The sequence below is a fragment of the Chenopodium quinoa genome, unplaced genomic scaffold (genome assembly GCF_001683475.1).
Source record: "Chenopodium quinoa cultivar QQ74 unplaced genomic scaffold, ASM168347v1, whole genome shotgun sequence".
Classification (NCBI taxonomy): domain Eukaryota; kingdom Viridiplantae; phylum Streptophyta; class Magnoliopsida; order Caryophyllales; family Amaranthaceae; genus Chenopodium; species Chenopodium quinoa.
The window spans coordinates 475,028-495,762 of NW_018744722.1; the positions used below are offsets into that span (position 1 = coordinate 475,028).

Genomic DNA, 20,735 nt, shown 5'->3' on the forward strand with positions numbered 1-20,735 from the left:
TTCTTTCACTCCTCAACCTCACTATCCTCAAGCGGGAAGAGGGGGGTGTCACTATCATCCTCAAAGCCAGACCCTGAGGCGGAGTCCTCGCCGTCTCCCTCATAACCGATTGACCCCGAGGTGGACTCTTCCCCGTCTATGTGTACAGGGTCAGCTTCGTCAATGTCCATTTGGGAGACGGCCCCCTCACAGTCTCTACCCGTATATAAGATTGTGTCGCTAGGGGTTCTAGGAATCCCAGATGGGGAATGTTCCCCTGAGCCTTCATTGCTCTCAGACCCCTCAACCGGAGTTATATATATATATATATATATATATATATATATATATATATATATATATATATATATATATATATATATATATATATATATATAAAAATATATATATATATAATCGCCAATTGTTGAGTAACATGTGTCACAAATGCCACGTGGCGCACCACATCACATCTGTGAGGGGAAAATGTTTTGGGTAATTTTACACACGCCACGTGGACCAGTCATATCTTGACACGTGTCATACCCTTGTTGCTCCGAATTGGACCAATCTCTATGCGACACGTGTCCTTCCTAGAACTCTGGAGAAAAGGCGGCATTAAATGGCCCAAATCCGGAGAAAGCCGTAATTCGGCGCAGCCCAGAATAATTAGGTCAGAGTGACTTAATCAGGGGCACATTTTCCAATGACCCTATAAATAGGGAGATTTCCCCCATTTTTAGGTCATCTACAATTATTACAGCATACCTTACACTCTCTTATAGTAGAGAATCACATGATCTCGAAATCCGAGAAGATCTCATCTCTTTTTCCACGCTTTCTCCCGTGTTTATTCAAATACTAACTTGATCGTCGAAGGCGGAGCTCCAACCACCGGGAGTCTCCCTTGTTTTGCAGGTACAGCTGTACAGGCCGCGCGCAACCAATCTCTGAGCTATAACTCTCCCGAGGGACAAAAACACCCAAAATAGGATGGGGTGCCTGTCGTGGGATGAATTTTTTTTTTTAATTTTGACCAATAGGGTGGTGACACAGACCTTTAATCGAAAAGTAGGCCGGTATAGACAAAAAACAAGCCACATAGAGTAAGGGTGGTGATTCTTAATTATTTTTGGGTTATGCAGGTGGTTTTTTTTTATATATATATAATCTTATATATAATTGCAGAGTCAGTGAATGAGGAGCCTCCAAAACCTCATCCTTCAACTCTCATGCATTTAGTTGTTTTTTTTTTTTTTTAAAGATAAAAATAACTACGAATCTCACTCCTTTTTTTTTTAATTTTTTACAATCAATAACTACGCATTCTTTCCTTTTTGTTTTTTTTTTCAAGGGACTACTAATAACATTTCACTTTGTTTTTTTTTTGGTATGTAGTATAACATATGACATGCATGAGCACGAGTATACAATTTCTTTATCAACAATTCACTATAGCACTCAAAATCCCCAACATTTCATTTTTTTTAAACACTACGTACTAACATTTCACTTTGTTTTATGAGTATTTTTTTTGGTACATAGTATAATATATGTCATGCATTAGCACGAGTATATATTTCCTTTATCAACAATTCACTATACTACTCTAAATCCCCAACCCTTCAATTATGAATTTTTTTAGGGACTACCCTCCAAACATTTTCCACATCTTTAATCATCAAAAAAAAAAAAAAGTACAATACGTTTTTGTGCAACTGGCCTCAGCAAATAACTACTTGCAAGTTGCAATAGAACAATTTATGCAACTCCTAGAGCAAGACACTACCTCATATGAGACTAACTGAGTAACACGAATAACCCCTATAACACTGAACGAGTAACCTCCTTTGAAAAAGTAAACCTCATAATAGCATTGCTTGGCCACCGATAAAAAAAAAAAAAAAAAAAAAAAAAAAAAAAAAAAAAAAAAAAAAAAAAAAAACCCTGTTTTTAGAGCTTTTAAGCAAAGCATAGAATATCATATTTCAGCATAGCACAGCAAGTGTCAGTACCTTATTAATAAGATTATTAATACTCAATATAACATAGCTAATTAGGGTTCAACAGAACCGACCAATCCAAAATCGACCATTACAGCTCAAGTCTAAATTACAACATCAAAATCAACTTTCCATATTTTAAATATATTTTTTCTTATTAGCTCTGTTATATTGAGCATTAATAATCTAGTTTTGTAAAGAGGGTAGTTTTTTACAAAAGTGGTGTATTTGGAGGTGGTTTTTTTTTTTTTTTTTAAAATGTCCTTATTTATAAAAAAAAATTAAAAATTAAAAAATTAAGAGAGAGAGAGAGAGAATGGGAACAATCATCCGCCACCAAGGGGCAGCAGTCATAGACAGGCGACCACCACTTTGGGAAGTTAATAATTCTAAAAAAAATACAGTAATAAAAAAAAAAGTTTTAAGAGGAAAAACTCCCTCCAAAAAGACTGCTTTAGTATAGGTGTTTATAGATTACTGGTTTTATTCGGTCACTATCTGAACATCAACACAAAGGTGAGCCTTGAATAATTCTCCAAACCAGACAAAGATTTTCAACAGAGCTTGATGCATATCATTATATCAATAGGAATCAAGCAACACAATGACAAACACTAAAGTGAAGATATACTGAGCTACAGCAGGTAAATAAAGAGACAATCTCACATAATAAAATAGTCAGACTGTCACAATCCTTCAAGAAGTCTGGGTACTGAAAGACAACTTGGAGCAAATCCCAAATATACATTGATCTTGGACCTCTAAATCCAAATGCAACCAAATACCGTGCATATCATATCAGGCTTTTATTATAAACATTGATAGACAGTGCAACTCCAATGATAATAGATGCAGTTGCACTACACAAGGATTTATTTTAAACATTACCAGCTTCGTTGAGAACCCCCTGAAGAATGACCATTCAACCTGTCAAGCACAGCATTAAAATCTACAGGTTGCCCACTTTCCTCCAGCCTTTGAATCACACTCATAACATGATCACCCCTGTACCCCATGCTCACCAGCTTATCAACGAGCTCATTATAAGGATGGTTGCGAACGTATTGCTGAGGGGCAGGGCTGCGAATCATAAGATTGTTACTGTTTGGGGGTGGCATGTTTGGAAGTGAAGGATTTGTGGGAGGATAGCTGCCTTGAGAGTAGTGACTTGGTTGAGGAGTGTGATGAGACCGACCTCCTTCACTGTCATATAACATGTATGTCCCTGCAGAAGAGATTGGTTGGTGAGATCCACTAGTTGCATATCCATCACCTGGCTGAGATGAAAAGCCAGCCTTCATATGTGGAGGGGAAGGCTGGGGTTGAATAGGTCTACTAGGGACACCATACCCATAAGGCATTCCTTCTGCACGATTTACTCCTGCCTGTGGCATTCCTTGAAACGACATCTGCATTGGCATGCTGCTTGATATTGGCTCTGAAGGAGGCGGATTTGCAGGTTGACTAGGCATGTATGGAGGATAGATATTTGACTGGGGAGCTGGAGCTCTGATCTGATTCGGTGGTTGCATTGGTGGTTGCTGGGATGGGGGCATTGGCGATTGCTGGGGTGGTTGTACTGGTGGTTGGTGTGGCATTTGCATAGGCTGGGAAACTTGCTGGGGCCACTGCTGATACTGAGGATATTGTTGGGTCTGTGGAGTTTGGCTTGCTTGAGTTTGTGATTGTTGGGGAGCTTGTGGTGCTATCTGAGGAGCTCGATACTGGGCATCAGCTGCAAGATATGATGGATGTGACTGAGCTTGAGGATTTGGTAACTGATTAGAAGGTAAATAATAAGACTGCATCTGGCTATGACTTTGTGATGACGGTTGTGAAGGTGCAATAGACTGCTGCTGAGCAGCAGGGTGGGAAGGTTGTTGGGCAATTTGATTAGGCAGGGCCAGAGCCAGTTGGGTGTTAGGAGTATCTGATACATCATCATTCTTAGTCTCGGAGGCAGATACAGTAGCTCTCTCATCTTGTGCTCCTGCCGACGATTCCTTCTGTGCAAGCTGAAGCTTAGCAAGTTCTTTTTGAGTTTCGGCTAATTCTTGCTTGTCCCTAAGTATCTGGACTGATCTGTGGACCTACAGTTAGTTTAAAAGAATGAGATTCAACAGGCACACATTTAAAAAAAAAAAAAAAAAAGATGATTGAACATCCTGCAGATAGACACCACATCCACACCCACACCCACACCCAAATTCTCCTCGCCCCACTCCAACAAAAAAGAAAGGGTTCTGCTACAGCCTACATTGGCATCATCTTGCAATACAAGCTGGGTACAAATTAAACCTCACAGCAGAATGATGAAATATCAATTAAACAGTGCACAAAATTGTAAACAATTATCTCCTGACTAGAGAATGTTTAAATCAGAATAAAGCTTTTTGTCTTTTGATTTGATGCTCCTGAAGCAACATAAGCTCAGCAACCAAAACACATAATTCAATAAGATCCATTTGCCCAATGAGAGTAAATTGAAGTAGAGCTAATGCTAATCCTTCCTATTTTTTGTCAGTCAGCTTTGAGCATTCCAACTTATATACTGCAGAAAGTCTGTCTAAAAAGCTCCCACTATTAATTATCTAGACAGCTTACACAAGAAACAATTTTCAGTTTGGCATCAGAACTTCTCTAAATAGTAAGAGAAATTAAAGGTGTAATCAGGGAACTACAGGATTGAACAAGTGCAACACAGTAGAAAGCAGCAAGCTGTGATGCCTATAAAACATTTGGAAGATTAATATTTTTGGGGGGTTTCTTCTAGCTGCGACTAATACCTGTTAATTCTAGAGGTGTATAAATTCCAAGCTCTACAGGCTACCTTGATATGCATGACACACAAGACATTGACTCTCCACTAGCAGTAACCTCGGTTAATAAAATGCCAAAACAGGGCCTATTAAGATGACTTAAGCCATGTGGTTTACATATTCAGTGAGATGCCCAGAAGGTCAAGCAAAAGCAACTTACTTCCTGAAGATGTTTTTCCAGAAATTTCAGCTTAGAATCTGCTTCCCCGTGATCACGGCCTAAATCAGAGCGCATTTCTCCAATTGACTTATCAAGGTTGTAGCAATACAATTCCAACTGTGAGAGACGGGAACTGATTCCCTCCAGGAAACGCATGAGATTGTCAGCATACTTTTTCATGGTCCTTTCAACTACTGTAATCATTTCTTGACTCAAAGATTCCTCAGGCTGATTGTAAGCATTAGTTGTAGGAAACACTGACGACCTTGAAATCCTGCTTTTCTGAAAGTCCTGCTAAGAAAATCAGAATAATTATTACAAAAACAACACCATATATTTTTCTTTATTAACGTAAAAGGCAGAACAGTGATATCAACATTAAGTGAACAATAAGCTAAAGTTCCATTCCTAAACCACAGTTACATTAAACTTCATTGCAGCAAATAAAATATTACAGTGCCTCTTATATGAGGAGACCCCGGTTGATCAGCCTGATTAACATGTTTTGTTAATCAGGTGGTGTACTTGTCTTGGTTTTTGTGATTTATCAGATTAATATTCCTTTGCACCGTTATACTCAACAAAAGTGGAACGGGTTGTTTGTTCACGTTAAGAGACGGCTGTTAATGCTCGTTTAGACATAGTTACTTTACAGTAACTTTGTTCTTTTCACAAATTAGTGAAACTCAGAGCAAAGAAGTAGCTGCGAGGAGAAAGAAACTTATAACAACTGCTGAATTTAATGGATTTAAGGTATAATCGGATAAATATATTTATATTTCCATATTATTTACTTTCAAATTAGAATTACTCAAGAGTCTAAGTAATCAATTTAATACTTCATGCGCTGGTTCAAAGGAATCCAAATTAATGGAACTGAGAAAATAGGAGTTTCATCGGATTATTGGTAAGGAAAAAAAAAAATTTTAAAAAAAAAAAAAAAAAGCTAAAATTGTGCCAAATTTACCTGAATATCTACAATGGAAACCACCATTATTGGGAAATTTTTTAGTAGAGTTTAAAGGGAAGAAAAATTTATTGAATGTCACTGGACTAATCTACCACAAACTGGAATCCAACAACACTACTTGATTACCAATAACAAACCCATTATTGAAAGGTAAAACACAATTCTAGTAAGCAAATGTAGACAAAGCCTCGAAAGCAACACCGCAGTGACGGTAATTGACGGTGCTATGGGATCTAAAAAGTTGTTTAACTGCTGTTAAATATTTCTGCTATCTATCAAACGTATCCCGTTAGACGTCAACAACATAAGGATTGGAATTTACTTGCATACCCCCAACTAAATCAAAGAAAAGACCACCACACCCCTAGATAAAAATACATATTGATCAGCCTAATCCACTTGTATTTTCTCCCTCTTATATAGATCTCCTAAATACCCAACTAGAGCAGCTATTACTTTGTTCTGGCAGAGGAAATTTATTTTTATTTTTTATTTTTTTTTGGGGGGGGGGGGGGGAGGGATCACATATAAAGGTGTTTCGTTTTACACATTGTATGTAATACAAAGATCACGTCCATATCAAATCTAGAGAGCCCCGAGAAAAATTGGGTCAGTTAATTGACAATCAAAGGAAACCCAAAAAAGCAGCTATTACCACCAATGGTTTGGACTAAAAGGTCTAGAAGTGAGAGGCTTTAACCCTCCCTAATACATGAAGACTGAGATAATGTCATGTTTGATGTTCCACGGAATTATTGCATCCACAGCATACTTACATTCCAACAATGATAAAATCCAGAACCAAAAAGCATTGCTGGCTCTAAAACCCCATATCATCAACAAAAAAATAAAACATCGACCAAGAAAACCAACAGCTGTGATCATTTGTTAACTTGGTGAATTTAGTAGTTTTGGATGATTCCATCTAAATCATTTACAAACCACACAACGTCAAATTATTCATATGTTATCTGAACATACGACTTGTTTAAAAGAAATTAATAAATACATAAAATTCCACAAATATATGACACCCTACCTCTAAACAGATGAAGGAAAAAGGTGACAGCAAAAGCACCATCATTAGACCCTCCATCAAAAGCACCATCATTAAGCACAAAGGCGCAGTAGACTAAATGTCACACAACTACAAAACAGACTAAGCTCTTTTCTTGGTAAAACCAAATAATGAACCAGGTATCAGAATAAATCCCGAGAATAAATAACACAAAACCCTCGAGCACGAGCTCTAATCTTCCGCAATTTCAAAGGCATTGAAATCTATAGCTGGTTGTAACAGATAATATTAGATTGTCAATCTCCAAGTTTATGGCTTTGTCACCAAATTCATAAATTTTGCACGTACACCAACTATCAAATTCTGATTCAACAACCAAATGAATTGATATATGAAGAAAACCGTTGAACAACGTTTCTGATATTCAAAATCATAAAATCATCTCTAAATCGCCAAAAATAACTTTGCAAACGGAAACACATTTAACTTAGCAACAAAAATTTGTTCCTAAAGGACATAGCAATTAACCCTAAAAAAAACAATTTATAGCATCAACAACTTACTAATTAGGATCCGATCAAATTCCTCAACAAATCAGCATCATCAACCCTAAAAAATCAACACAAAACAAAACCAAAACTCAAAAATCCAACAAATACCTTGTTAGCGTTAGCTCCAATAGATGGATCGGATTGACTTCTATTAGACGATTCCTGATTAACATAATCTTCGTAGGAGCATAATATATCATCCGAAGCGAAATCAAAACCTTTTGAACCAGAAGATCCAGACGCCATTAAAACACAGAAGAACAGCTAATTAAGGCAAAATAAGAATGAAGAATTGATGAAATCAAACGAAAAAAATCGTTGACGAAGAAGCTAGGGTTTCGATTTTTTTTTTTTTTTTTTTTTTTGGGAGAGATAAGGCGGATAAAGGAAGGTGGGGAAGAAGATTGCTTCTGTTTGAGAGCTCGAGAAGATGCTTTATAAAACGTTACTGTATTTTTTTAATAAAATGACACGGAGTTATTTTTTTATTTTAATGTGATTAGGATAGAGAAAGATGAAGGGTTGGCCGGTTGTATTAAGAATGATTTTTTTTTTTTTTTTTTTGAATAGAATGATGATTAATTTACATACGCATAAGTTCACTTTAATTCGAACTAAATAGTCGTGGTTTAGCTGACATTACTAGGGATGGCAGTGGGTCGGGTTAAATGGGAGACCCGTCCCATCCCCGCCCAAGTGGGGCGGGGATGGAGGGAGGTTTGGCGGGTGATGGGGCGGGGATGGATATAAAATGTGTACCCGCCATGGGTGATGGGGCGGGTATGGATTTTAGAGTAGACCCGTCCTATATTCGTCCCGCTCCGTACCCACCTTATACCCGCACCATATTTCTTTTAGAAGAGTTGAGAATTTATGAAACTTGATACCCCTTGAGACCCAATAAGCTTGAATAGTGAAAGTCCCAATTTTCTTAACCTAATTTCATATAATCGTCATTAATGTGATACAATAGATCATCATGGCAAAGGGTTTGGGACAATTTTGGGGCGTGTATGAGGTGGGTATGAATATCCAAGCGGGTGATGGGGCGGGAATAGATCCTATCTTGTACCTAGTGGGGCGGGTATAGATGTGGATATTGTATCCGCCATGGGTGGTGGGGCGGGGATGGGTATAAGATTTTTAGGCGGGTATGGGTATGGAGGTACCATCATCCGCATCCGACCCGCCCCATTGCAACATTTTATGATAACATAAACAAAACAACAAAATTTTAAGATAGAGTAGAAGTATATTAATGTTAAATAGCTTTTTGTCTCCTTTAATGCACAAATCCATCCTATATATTAAAAGGCATTTATATGTGTCACGTGTATTACTTCTTACACGTGACCACGTGACACATATAAATGCCTTTTTAATGTATAGCATGTATTCGTGCATTTGTATAAATGCCTTTACACGTATATTCCTTTTTACACATGACACATAACTTACCATGTCACCAATGGATTTCATAATGACTTCTCTCTCTAGCTTTCTCTTTCCCTCTCAAGGGTCATCAAGGAACATCCTCCTTGCCTAGGCAAGGTAGCCTAGGGAACCTTTGTTAGAGTTTTTGATAGTTTTTTTTTCTCAAATTGTTTACTTTTACAGGTATTCAGCGTTCGAGTTCTTTTCTAGTCCTCTCATGTTCTGTCCTTCTCTGTCTTTTCATCTCTTCTTTTCTGTTTCTATTCAGTTCTCTAATGATGAGATTAGCAATCTCAACCCTCCTTCGAATAATTCTGATGATTTGGATAATCTTGTTTCCAACATGGTTGTTGATTTGCATGCTTTAGATGGTCCCTTGAATAACAATGCAAATGTTGTTTCCATTGAGGATACAAACATGGTGGATGAAACTCCTACAAATAAGGTTATTACCATAACTAGTGAGACATCAAGTAAACAATCTTTTAGGGAAGCAGTCCAGGCTTCTTCTCAGCTGTCACGGTCCGGGAGTTTGGACCCCAAAACGTGCGGCACGCTCTAGCCTTTTGGCGGCAGGAACTCTAGCCTTGAGCGGAAGAGGGGCTTGTGACCACAAAGCAACATGAGTGAGCAATTAAATCAAAGGAGCACTCACGTCTATTTGGGCGACGGAGTGCGGGTGGTCGGGGTTTGTGACGGCCGATACTTCAAGGCGGGCACAAGCGGGTCCGAACCACGAATTCTAAATGCGTCAAGTTGATTTGGTGGTTTTCAGAAGCAAGGAAGATTGTTATCACATCAACTGAATGGGAGGATGAAGTTTTTTCTCCTCTTGATCAAACAAAGGGTGATTCTTTCCCCAAAGAAACCTTGCAAAAATTAAGACAACCATGGAAGTTAACCTTAACGGGCAAATGCTTGGGTATTTTGGTTCGACTTTCTTTCATTACTCAACGTGTTAGAGCTATGTGGAGGCCTAAAGGTTCTCTTGAGGTAATTGACCTTGGAAGGATGTCTTTCTCTTTCGATTTTCTATTTTAGATGATTATGAGAGAGCTCTCCTAGGGGGACCTTGGTTTATTATGGATCACTACTTGATGATTACAAAATGGAAGCCCAATTTTCGTTCATCTATGAATCTTTTTTATAGGATGACTGTTTGGATTCAATTCCCTAAATTACCCATGGAGTATTACAACAAGGATGCTCTTTTCGACATTTCCAAATTAGTTGGGAATCCCTTAAGAGTTGATTATGCCACAAATCATCTTACTCGTGCTAGATATGCAAGAGTACGTCTTGATATTGATCTTACTTCTCTATTAATCACAAGTGTTTGAGTGGGTAACTCTTGGCAAGTTATTGAGTATGAAAATATTCAATGTTTATGCTTTTTATGTGGAAAAAGTGGTCATTCCAAAGAAAAATGCACTCTTAAAAAAGTGGATGTTGAAAATATAGACACCAATAACAAAGGCAAGTCCTCCTTGGCTCCTTGCCTAACCCACCTTCTACTACAGTTGATGAAAATATGATGGATAAACCTTCTTCGTCTACCCCCCATATTTCAAGGGTCATTGCTCCCCACTTAAACTCAGAATATGGTCCATGGACAATTGTGTCCAACAAGATAAAATCATCCCAAAACAAATCCCAACAAAAAAAAATACATCTAAGCAGGTTACTTTAAAGCCCAAATAGCCTTCTCAACCCATTTCCTCTCTAAAGTCCAATCCTACATCAAGTACTACTTCAATACATCTTGCTGTTGTCAAAGATATTACCCCTTCAACTTCCAAAAAACTCATTTTCCATATTGGATCCCATTATTGTTCCCCCATCAATCAGATTATTAATAATATTTTATTTAATGACAATGATGAGAACATTCTTGAGAAAGACCCACAAATCCCCTTTTCTCCTCAATCTCTTTTTCAGCCACACACGCTTCTAAAGAACCTTTTTTCCATTTAGCAGTGACTAAGTCGGCTTCAACAATGGCAAAGCATGCAAACCCTTCCAATCCCCCTATGTTAAACCCAATTTCACTGAACTCAAACTCACTAGAAAAAACTAAACACAGAAAACCAATTCAATGGAGAACAACAAAACCACACTAACCCCAATTTGCCCTCCTTGGCGATCGATAAGAATCAACTGGAATATATACCTTCTCGACAACAACCTCTCCCATCGATTACATTGTCCCTCCCTTCTCAGAGTCTCCCCGTGACACTAGCTGAGCCTCTTTCAATGAGGTTGCCATTCACCCCATTCCCCCGTCCTCCACCTCCTTCAAGTCAATTCCCTTTCAACAACTGTATGACCCCAGCTCAGATTAGGGAATCAGTTCAAATTCCTTCCACCCCTTCTCCTCTCAACCCTCCAACGCCACTACTATGGTCGTCGATCAAAACCCCTCCAACTCCAGCTAAAATCAAACTAATGTACAATGCTCTTCTCCAATTAGCCAAGGTCATGGTGAACCAAATTGCCCAGCCAATTTCACAGTTTATTCCGACTCCACCATCTCCCACTCAGCAAACCCTACTCCCTCGGTACCAACAGCAGGTTGCATGGCCAAATTACCAGATTCACGACCTTGTTTCACCCCCTCTCAACCCTCAAATAATCCCTCTCTTGTCCGAAAACATTGAACAAGATCTAAAAAACCTAGATCACCTTATGAAAATTTTCAAGATCAAAAAAGGTGTGTTGGGACTTCAAATAGATGCCAACTTTTGGGAGACGATCAACACGATCATGGAGCTAGACTCAATGGTAACCCCTCTGAAAATTCACGACATTGTAATGATGGATCGACAGATGAGTTGGTCGGATTGGGACAAATTTGATCCCCTATTCTGCAATGGTTCCTCTCCACCAGAATTTCTTTATTTAGATATGAAGATCTTTATGTGGAATGTTAGGGATGCATGTAGAAACGAGTTCATCCCTCATGCATGGGATGTGATTGTTACTCATAAACCGAGTATTTTCATAATTCTAGAAACAAAGAGTGATGACACTCGTTGTACTCGGTCTCAAAGCTTCTTGGTTTTGATAAATTCAAATTCATTAAGCCTAATGGCCTTAGGGGTGGCATTTGGCTTATGTACAACAATAATGTTGAACTTATTGACTACATTGAAGGCCATACAAGAGCTATTTTCATGCCTTGTCTAAGTTAAGTCCAGAAAGCAAGGAAGTCTTGCTTACTACAGTCCATGCTCCGTCTTCTCCTGCTAAAAGACATCAGCTATGGAATGATCTCCAAGCCTCTCTCCCTGTGGACAACACCCCATGGATGTTTTAGGGAGACCTAAATGAAGTGACCAGTCCGGCTGAGAAAGTCAGGGGGTCTGAAATTCAGGCAATCTTAGTGTTCAGACTTGAACAAACTGGCAGAGGCTTCATGCTTGGTTGATTTGGGATTTTCTGGTAATCCTTTCACGTGGAAAAATGCAAGGGAAGGATTGGATCTCATTCAAGAACGCTTGGACAGGGCTTTGGGCAATTCGAACTGGCTGAATACCTGTCCTAACATTCAGGTGTCTCACTTAGCTCATACTTATTCTAACCACAGTCCAATTTTAATTACTATTTTTATAAAAGAAAAGGTGGTCCTTACCCTTTTAGATGTAAAGCTGCTTGGCTGAACATCTAGATTTTCATGACTTTTTTGTTAAAAATTGGGATCAACATGCTTTAGACTTTGTTAAAGGCAGAGATGAATTTTTATATAATATTAAAAGGTTGAATCATGATGTATTTGGAAATATAACTAATCAGGAAAGGAGATTGATTGCTAGAATTGATGGGATCCAAATTGCCCTTTCTAAAAATTATTCCTCTTTCCTTGTGAACTTAGAAAAAGAATTGCCTTTTGATTTAAACATATTTATAACCTATAAAGAGCTGTTTATGCTCAAAAGGCAGCTTTAGATTGAAGGAAAAATGCTAATTACAATACAAAGTATTTTCACTTAATTGCTAATATTAAAAAGACTAGGGGAAAGGTTTTAACTTTGTAAAATAATGATGGTGTTTGGATTACTGATTTGACTACTTTGAAATCTATGGCTAGAGATTATTATATTAATGTCTTCAAAACTGCTATTAATGATATTGATACTCATCTCGTGACTTTATTTCATTATCCTAAAAATAAATCTGTTTGCTCCTGCCTTTCTTTTGCTTTACCTCCCACTGATTTTGAAATTAGGAATGTTTTATATCAAATGAATCCCATAAAATCCCCGGGGACCAGATGGCATTCAACCTATTTTCTATCAAAAACATTGGTCTTCCATTAGCACCTCCATTACTTCTTTTAATTTTGACTATTTTATTACAGGTTCTATACTTAATTCTATCAATGACTCTTATATCTCCCTAATTCCTAAAAATGATTTTCCTGCTACTATGAAAGACTTTAGACCTATAGGTCTTTGTAATTCTATTTACAAATTAATTACAAAATGTGTCTCTAATAGACTAAAACCTATCATGGATGATCTTATTAGCCCTTTTCAGTCTACTTTCATTCCTAGTAGGTCTATTGAAGAAAAAGTTATCATTATAAAAGAGGTTGCTCATCATTTTAACAAAGCTTCTAAAAAAAGCTAATCTCATTGCCTTAAAAATCGCTCTCCAAAGCCTTTGATAGTCTAGAATGGGATTTTATTAAGGATACTCTTCTTAGCATTAATCTTCCTTTTAATGTTGTAAATCTCATCCTTAGTTGTATTTGTACCTCTAGGATTTCCCTTCTTTAGAATGGTGAAATAACTGATTCTTTTTCCCCTTCAAGAGGAATAAGACAGGGGATCCTCTCTCACGTTATATTTTTGTGCTTTGTCTTGATCGACTTTCTTGTATGATTCAAGATAGAGTTAATGATGGTTCTAAGAAGCCTTTGAAAATTGCAAAAAATGTCAATATTTCACATTTATTCTATGCTGATGATGTTTTCCTTTTTGGAGAAGCATCATAAGATAATATAAAAGTCATGATGGATGTCCTTGCTAACTTTAAATCCATATCAGGTTTATCCATCAACATTAAAAAATCTTCAATTGTTTTTCCTAAGAAATGAACTATAATGTTAGAAAATCTATTTGTGATATGTGCAATATATCCAATACTACTAATTTTGGTAAGTACCTTGGTATAATCATCTCACACAAACGTTTAAATCACATGGACTACTTTTCTTTACTTGATAAAACTTGTTCTAAAATTAGGGGGTGACACGCAAAACTTATTAATATGGCTGGAAGATGTACCCTCATAAAATTTGTATTGAATTCCTATTCGGTTTATGCAATGCAAACTAATATTCTCCCTAAGAATGTTCTATGATCTTAAAAAAAATGTAAAAAATTTCTTTGGAATAGAGTTGATAGGTCTAGATACATACCTTGAACAAATTGGAAAGTGGTGTGTAATCCTATAGGTAAAGGGGGGCTTGGTATTAGAGACTTACAAAGATGGAATTTGTCTTTTATGGCCAAATTAGGGTGGAAAATCTTGACTCAACCTCACAAGTTATGGGTTAATATTTTGAAAAACAAGTATCTAAACTATTCTAATTCATGGATTATAATCCCAAAATTACATATTATATTTTGAAAAACAAGTATCTAAACAAGTATCACATTTTTAGAGACTGCCCTAATACTTCTGCCTTCTAGTCTCTTGTTTTAACCAAGTTTAGATATTTAAAAATTGATTTAAACAGATTTTACAACTCCAATCTCTCTAATTGGTTAGCTTTCAATTTCACAAACACTTCTACTTGGAAAACTATTTTTGCTGTTTATATTTGGCATATTTGGCATACTAGAAATATTGATATTTTTGAACAAAAAATGATTTTTGTTCAATCTACTTTTAATAAATTCAGTCTTAATTATTATTACTGCTTAAAATTAAACCAGGCTACTGTGGATAAACCTTGCTCTTCTAGCAATCAAGCTCTTAGATTAATGTGGGCTTCTGCTCATAAAGGGTACTACGAGCTGAACACAGATGGCTCCTGGATGAGTGTTGATAATGCCGGTGGAGGTGGAGTCATAAGATGTGACAAGGGTCTCTGGATTATTGGATATACTATGAAATTCAATGCTCTTACTACAGCTTCAACGGTATTATTAGCTATCAGGGAGGGTTTGCTGACTGCTTGGAGCAAGAACATCAAGTTCCTAGAACTTGAAACTGATGCTGATGCCTTGATAAAGATGCTCAAAGATCCAAAATTATTTGAAGACTCTGATCTGGGCAATGTTATGAAGGATGTAGCCTCTCTTCTTCAGAGAGATTGGTCTGTTACTATTTTTCATGCAAGCAGAGAGGTGAATTTTGTGGCTTGTGGCTTGCCACTATAGGAAGAATTAAAATTAAAATTAAACTATCCTCCTGCTTAAATTTTCCAGATTTATGCTTCTGAATTTCCAGAACTCCCTCTTGCCTAATCGATGCAGCTATGTTCTTGATGTCAGCAATTTCTTCTATATTGCTGCTTAATAGTTTCCCTTTTGTGAACTTTAAAAACTATCTTACTGCTTTTAGTTATAGTCATATTTGGGTAGTCATGAGTTGCCTATGTTTGTACTCAGGCTATTTCTTTTGCCAGGAAGTTTTAGAGATGCTTTTTCATCTCTCTAACTTTCTTGTATGTTTGATGATTTTAATCATCAACATTTTTATCCTTTAATATAATATAACATTTTCCTTTGTAAAAAATTATTCCTTCTTACACCGATATAGTGCCACATCATCATACAACAACCTTTAACATTATGTCACATTATCATCTAATGATCTTAATTTAAAATACATACAAAGATATTTGAACCCCACGTCCCTAACATATTGTTTGGATAGTATTTTAGGAAGGAAAGGGAGGGAAGAGATAAAGAGGGGAGGGAAAAGAAGGGGAGGGGAGGGAGGAAGAATTTTAATTGCCTTGTTTGGATATAAGAGAAAGGGAAGGGAAGGGAGGGAAGAAAACACAAAGTTAACTTAACTACTCCACCTTGCACCAGTCCACACACCACCTCACACTAGTCCACACACCACTGTCATCGCACATCAACACCACTCTCACCATTTGCGGATTCGCTCCACCATCACCAGCCACATCTTCCACTACCACCAACTAAACCTCACACCAAACTGACCACAGCAGCCCCATCTCACAAATTAACCATAATAGTCCCATCTTACCCCTGTTCAGCAATAGCCGCCGGCAACAACCACCACTGGAGTGCCGCACACTCACAAAAACAACCGGCTAGCAACCTAACACCTATAATCACACCAAATCAACCAGTCACCGTCACACCACACTATTGCGCTACTAAGAAACGCCGCTAGCCCATAATCCAAAGCTGCAAACTCCAATTTTAGCCCAAATCGATAGCTCTTCGCTCAATTATTTCTATTCGAGGCCGCAATTTCTTCTTACCTCAAAATCGCACTCCATAAAATCGCTGTACAATATTCAATCAACAAAATCAAACTAAAACTTGACACTTACCTTGAAAAAATCAGTTAAATCATGAGAAAGATGACAAGTATGAGTAGATTAGTAGTGAAATCGCACTTTGCAAACCCTAAAAATTAGGGAAAAAATTGCATTTTGGAACCCTACAAATTGGGGAATCGTGAGGAGAGAGAAAAAAATCACATGAAAAATGATGTTCAGATTTTTGTTAGAAAGTAAAGGGTATATTTGTCTTTTTACAATACATCTATTTATACAAAGTTTTCCTTTCAAATCTTTTCAAAATTGGAAAGATTTTACTCTTAAGTAATTAATGAATTATTTTCCATCGGTTTCTTTTCCTTCCATTTCCTTGCCTTTCCTTAATTTGCTATCTAAATAAAGGAAATTATAGCCCTTCCTTTCCCTTCTCTTCGTTTCCCCCCAAATCCCTCTATCCAAATACACCCTAAACCTCATTAAATGGAAACCACTTGTATTATCATCTTAACTAGAATTAATTCATGCTCTATTAACCCAAATTATATATAAATACATACATGTATTAGAATGTAAAATAAAAACCAAAATAAATTATTGTTGTAATTGTATTCTAATTTACCTATGTTAAAAAAATTATTAAGTCTTTTATAGCGTCTAATATAAAAATGAAATTATTCAAAGTATCACTCGAGGCAAAGCCACTAGTTATATTTCAAAAATTACTTCACAAACGATTGGAAGAGGCCAACCTTTACCAACATTTCATGTGGTAACCCTCATTAAGTAGTCTGGTCCATATGTTTATACACTAACGATTGAGAATAAAAAAATAAACCGCCGCGTGATCCAATCCTAATGTGACACAAGGCCTAATAAATGGGCAACACGTGTTTTAATAGATAGATTACATGTGACACTTATAGATAGTTCACTAGGGTAAAAAGGCTACTATCACATCAAGCCCAATTACCGAGGAAACGCTAGAACAACGCTCCCAAAGGACTCGCGTCGTCCTTACATGATAGTGCAGCTAATCACCACCCATCAAGGCACACATTCCCACCCCTATAAATACCCCTATCATATATGATGGAAGGGATTGATTGAGACATTGCATTAAATTATCAAAGAAATTATTTATTATTTATTGTTGATTGCTCTAACTTAATCGGTTACTTTCTCTCGCTATCACTATTGGGTTTTGCGGCATCCGACACAAGCGGAAACAAAACTCGGTATTGGATCACATGCATAATAATTACAACATAAACAAAAGCATGCAAATAAAAAAAAACGAACATAAAGAGAGAAGAGAGAGAAAGAAACTTACCCTAGAAGCGTGCTTCACTCACTCAATGAGGTCGGACTTGAAAGGTTCAAGCTATGCATGTGCGAAACCTCTAATGGTTCACACCCTCGCTCACCAAACCGTAACCGGCCTCTACCCCATAGCTTATATGGAGCTAGACCAAAAATAACTTAGAGTTTACAAACTAAGATATTCTCGCTTTAGGAGATCCTTTAGTGATCACCAACTCAAGTGAAAATCCTAATACCCATTGATGGGTATTTATTAGTGTAGACACCCATTTGTGTCTCCCTAAAACCAAATCCGATGATGAATACCTTTCACGTTGAATCATAATCGAATACAGTGAAAATAAAGAAAGACTAGTGTTGCGGTTAGTTTTAATTCACTTCTTTCTCTTTGTTTTTGAAAATCTATTTTTTGAAAATAGCCAATCCAGTTTAGTTTGGTCCATATCAAGGGTCCAATAATATTGTAGTTGGATTGGAATCGAAAAGAGCTTTCCAACGATATATTATAAGCCCAATTCCGATGAATAATGAGGAAGTTATGGCCAAAATACTAAACTACTCATTACGGATGGTCTTTCCAATGAGATCCTTTTTTATGCATATGACAATAATGTTAATCAAAATTACGCACATGAAATACTTAAAACTTTTCGAGTCTCATCCACTCATTCTAAATCATTGCCAAAATAAAATTTCAAGAATTAAAATACAAATCTTCCCCAGTGGAGTCGTCAAAAACCGTGGGGCATATTTCAAGCATTACCCCAAACTTGAACCCCACTGTGATCATAAACTTAAGCATGGTGGCGTCCAAAGGGAATAAAGCTAGAGCAAAAGAGTCGCCAACAAATTTTAGGAACTTGTAAACCGTCCACAGGGTGAAGGTTACACCCCTTAACGATCCAGGAGATCGTTAACTCCAATAGGTCTGGAACTAAGAAAGGGAGTTCGGGGATGAAGGTACAAATCCATCCTAAAAGAGATTGAAACTGCCCTAATAATAGGCCTTTACTTTATTCTTCTCGTATTCATGTGCGCTTTCTGACAAACATGCAGTCAATAGGTTTACCCTAAACCTGTTTATCTATGTTGGTTGAATATTAATGCACAAATAAAACTATTATTGGCGATCACTTGAATTATAATCAAATTAACCCTAAACAAGATTATTAATTATCTTATTAAGCGTGATTACAAGTACAAATTCCCTTTAAACACGCATAAAAGATGTGATCAAGCAATAAAAATAAATATCATCAAGCAACATAATAATAAATCATAAAAAATTATTACAATTATAATCATAATCATAATGATAATTAAAATAATCATGTCAAAGCATAATAATAGAAAGATCTTAGGCATGATACTAACAAGACTAATAACAAACCATAGCATGTCACTAAACATTAAAAATCGAAGCTTTAGCCCTAACATGATACTAACATGCTATTAGGAAGAAAATAGGAAGCATCACAGAAATCATAATTGATATAAGCAAATTACCCTAAACATGATATTAGGAATCAAAACCTAAACATGATTTCTATATCATAATATCAATAAAAACAATTAAAGCACTTACTTGGAAGCCTCGTACCTCTTTCTAATAACAAAATACACACGTTAGTAACTTCAAGGAAAATAATAAAAATCAAACAATTAAATTAAATAATTGAAATAATGAATTAAGAAAGGTTAGACTAGATTTGGGACCAAACCCTCAGAAAATACCAAACCATTCACGTCTAGGGCTAAGGCAAATTCGAACTTGGCTAGGTGTGTCTAGTGCTAATATATGAGGAATTGTGTTTGTAAAAGGGTTGGTTTAGAAAGAGGGAGAAGGAGAATAAGCTTTAGCTTAGAGAGAGAAGAGAATTAGAGAGTTTTGGTTCAGAGTTGATGATAATTGGTGATTAAAAACGGAGATCTAAGGACGCTATTTATAACGAAAATCGGCCAGAATATGATAAAAAAGTATCAGAGTTTCGAGAAGGATAAAACACAACGTTGTCGCCACACAAGCCTCTGTCGCAGAGCGTCAGACGTGTCGCCGCAGCGAAAGCCTGTGGTGCGGTGCTACAGACAGTTTTTTCACACGTTTTCATATTTTGAAAAAATTTAAGCGCACGAGGGATAAAACTATAATTTCCTTTAAAACACTACTTTTATTCTAAATAAAACTCTTAAAACTCAATTATTAATGCTAATCACATTAGGATTCAAAAGAACCTTCTAGAAGATTCTAGAAGATTATAATCAATCCTAATTGCATTAGGAATGATAAATCATAATAGGCCTTCCTCTAGATCATTGGGCCGCATATAAAAATCAAACTGGGCAGAGGAACCTCGGGAGGGGTTTATACCCCATGTATGATGATTATGCCCGTCGGGGGGCTATTCCCCCCGATTCACTTGTTCCCGATTGGTTCCAATATCCGCAAGGTGGATATACGAACCCAAGTGCCTACGGTGCCTATGTGGACTATTCATCGGTCCATGGTTATGGGACCGATGTACCTTTTGGTGGGCTTGGGGGGAATGTAGACCCTAACTACTTTGCAGGTGGTTCGGGCTATGGTGGTGGTGGCTCTAGCCATGGAGGAGCCGGTCCTAGCCACGGAGGGGGCTATTCGAGGATGGATGAGGATGAGGAGTAGGCTACACTCCCAAGTCAATGAGGGCATTGCTTGATTTGGCTTGGGGGGTGATCTTTCGCTTGGTAATTCTCTTCCTTTTCTCTTTTTATTTGCTTTCTAGTATAGTTTTTATTGCTTTCCTAGTGTAGTTTTTATTGCTTTCTTGTATATGAAAAATACATAAAAATTCAAAAATAAAAAAAATTCAAAAATACGTTCCAATGAATTGTAAATCATGCTTCCCTGTGCCCCTTACTTGAGAAAATTTGTTTTGATTCTTGGTTATTGATAATGAGCATTGTGGATTTGTTGGTCATGATTTGAAGTTTAATTGCTTGGATTCCTAAA

General features: G+C 36.9%; 1 protein-coding gene across 2 annotated transcripts; it reads right to left on the reverse strand.

Annotated features, from left to right (window-relative positions):
* Positions 1 to 2,499: 2,499 nt before the first annotated feature.
* LOC110703517 (arginine-glutamic acid dipeptide repeats protein-like) lies at positions 2,500 to 7,924 on the reverse strand. Of its 2 annotated transcripts, none has more exons than XM_021881321.1 (3): positions 7,609 to 7,924; positions 4,962 to 5,255; positions 2,500 to 4,072 (listed from the first exon to the last, which is right to left on the reverse strand). In XM_021881321.1, exons 1-3 carry the CDS (start codon positions 7,744 to 7,746, stop codon positions 2,867 to 2,869), a joined length of 1,638 nt encoding a protein of 545 aa, XP_021737013.1. In that variant the 5' UTR covers positions 7,747 to 7,924; the 3' UTR covers positions 2,500 to 2,866. The 2 variants fall into 2 exon arrangements, with proteins under 2 accessions (XP_021737013.1, XP_021737014.1); XM_021881322.1 differs by having other exon boundaries at positions 4,962 to 5,252; positions 7,609 to 7,923.
* Between the last annotated feature and the right edge of the window lie 12,811 nt (positions 7,925 to 20,735).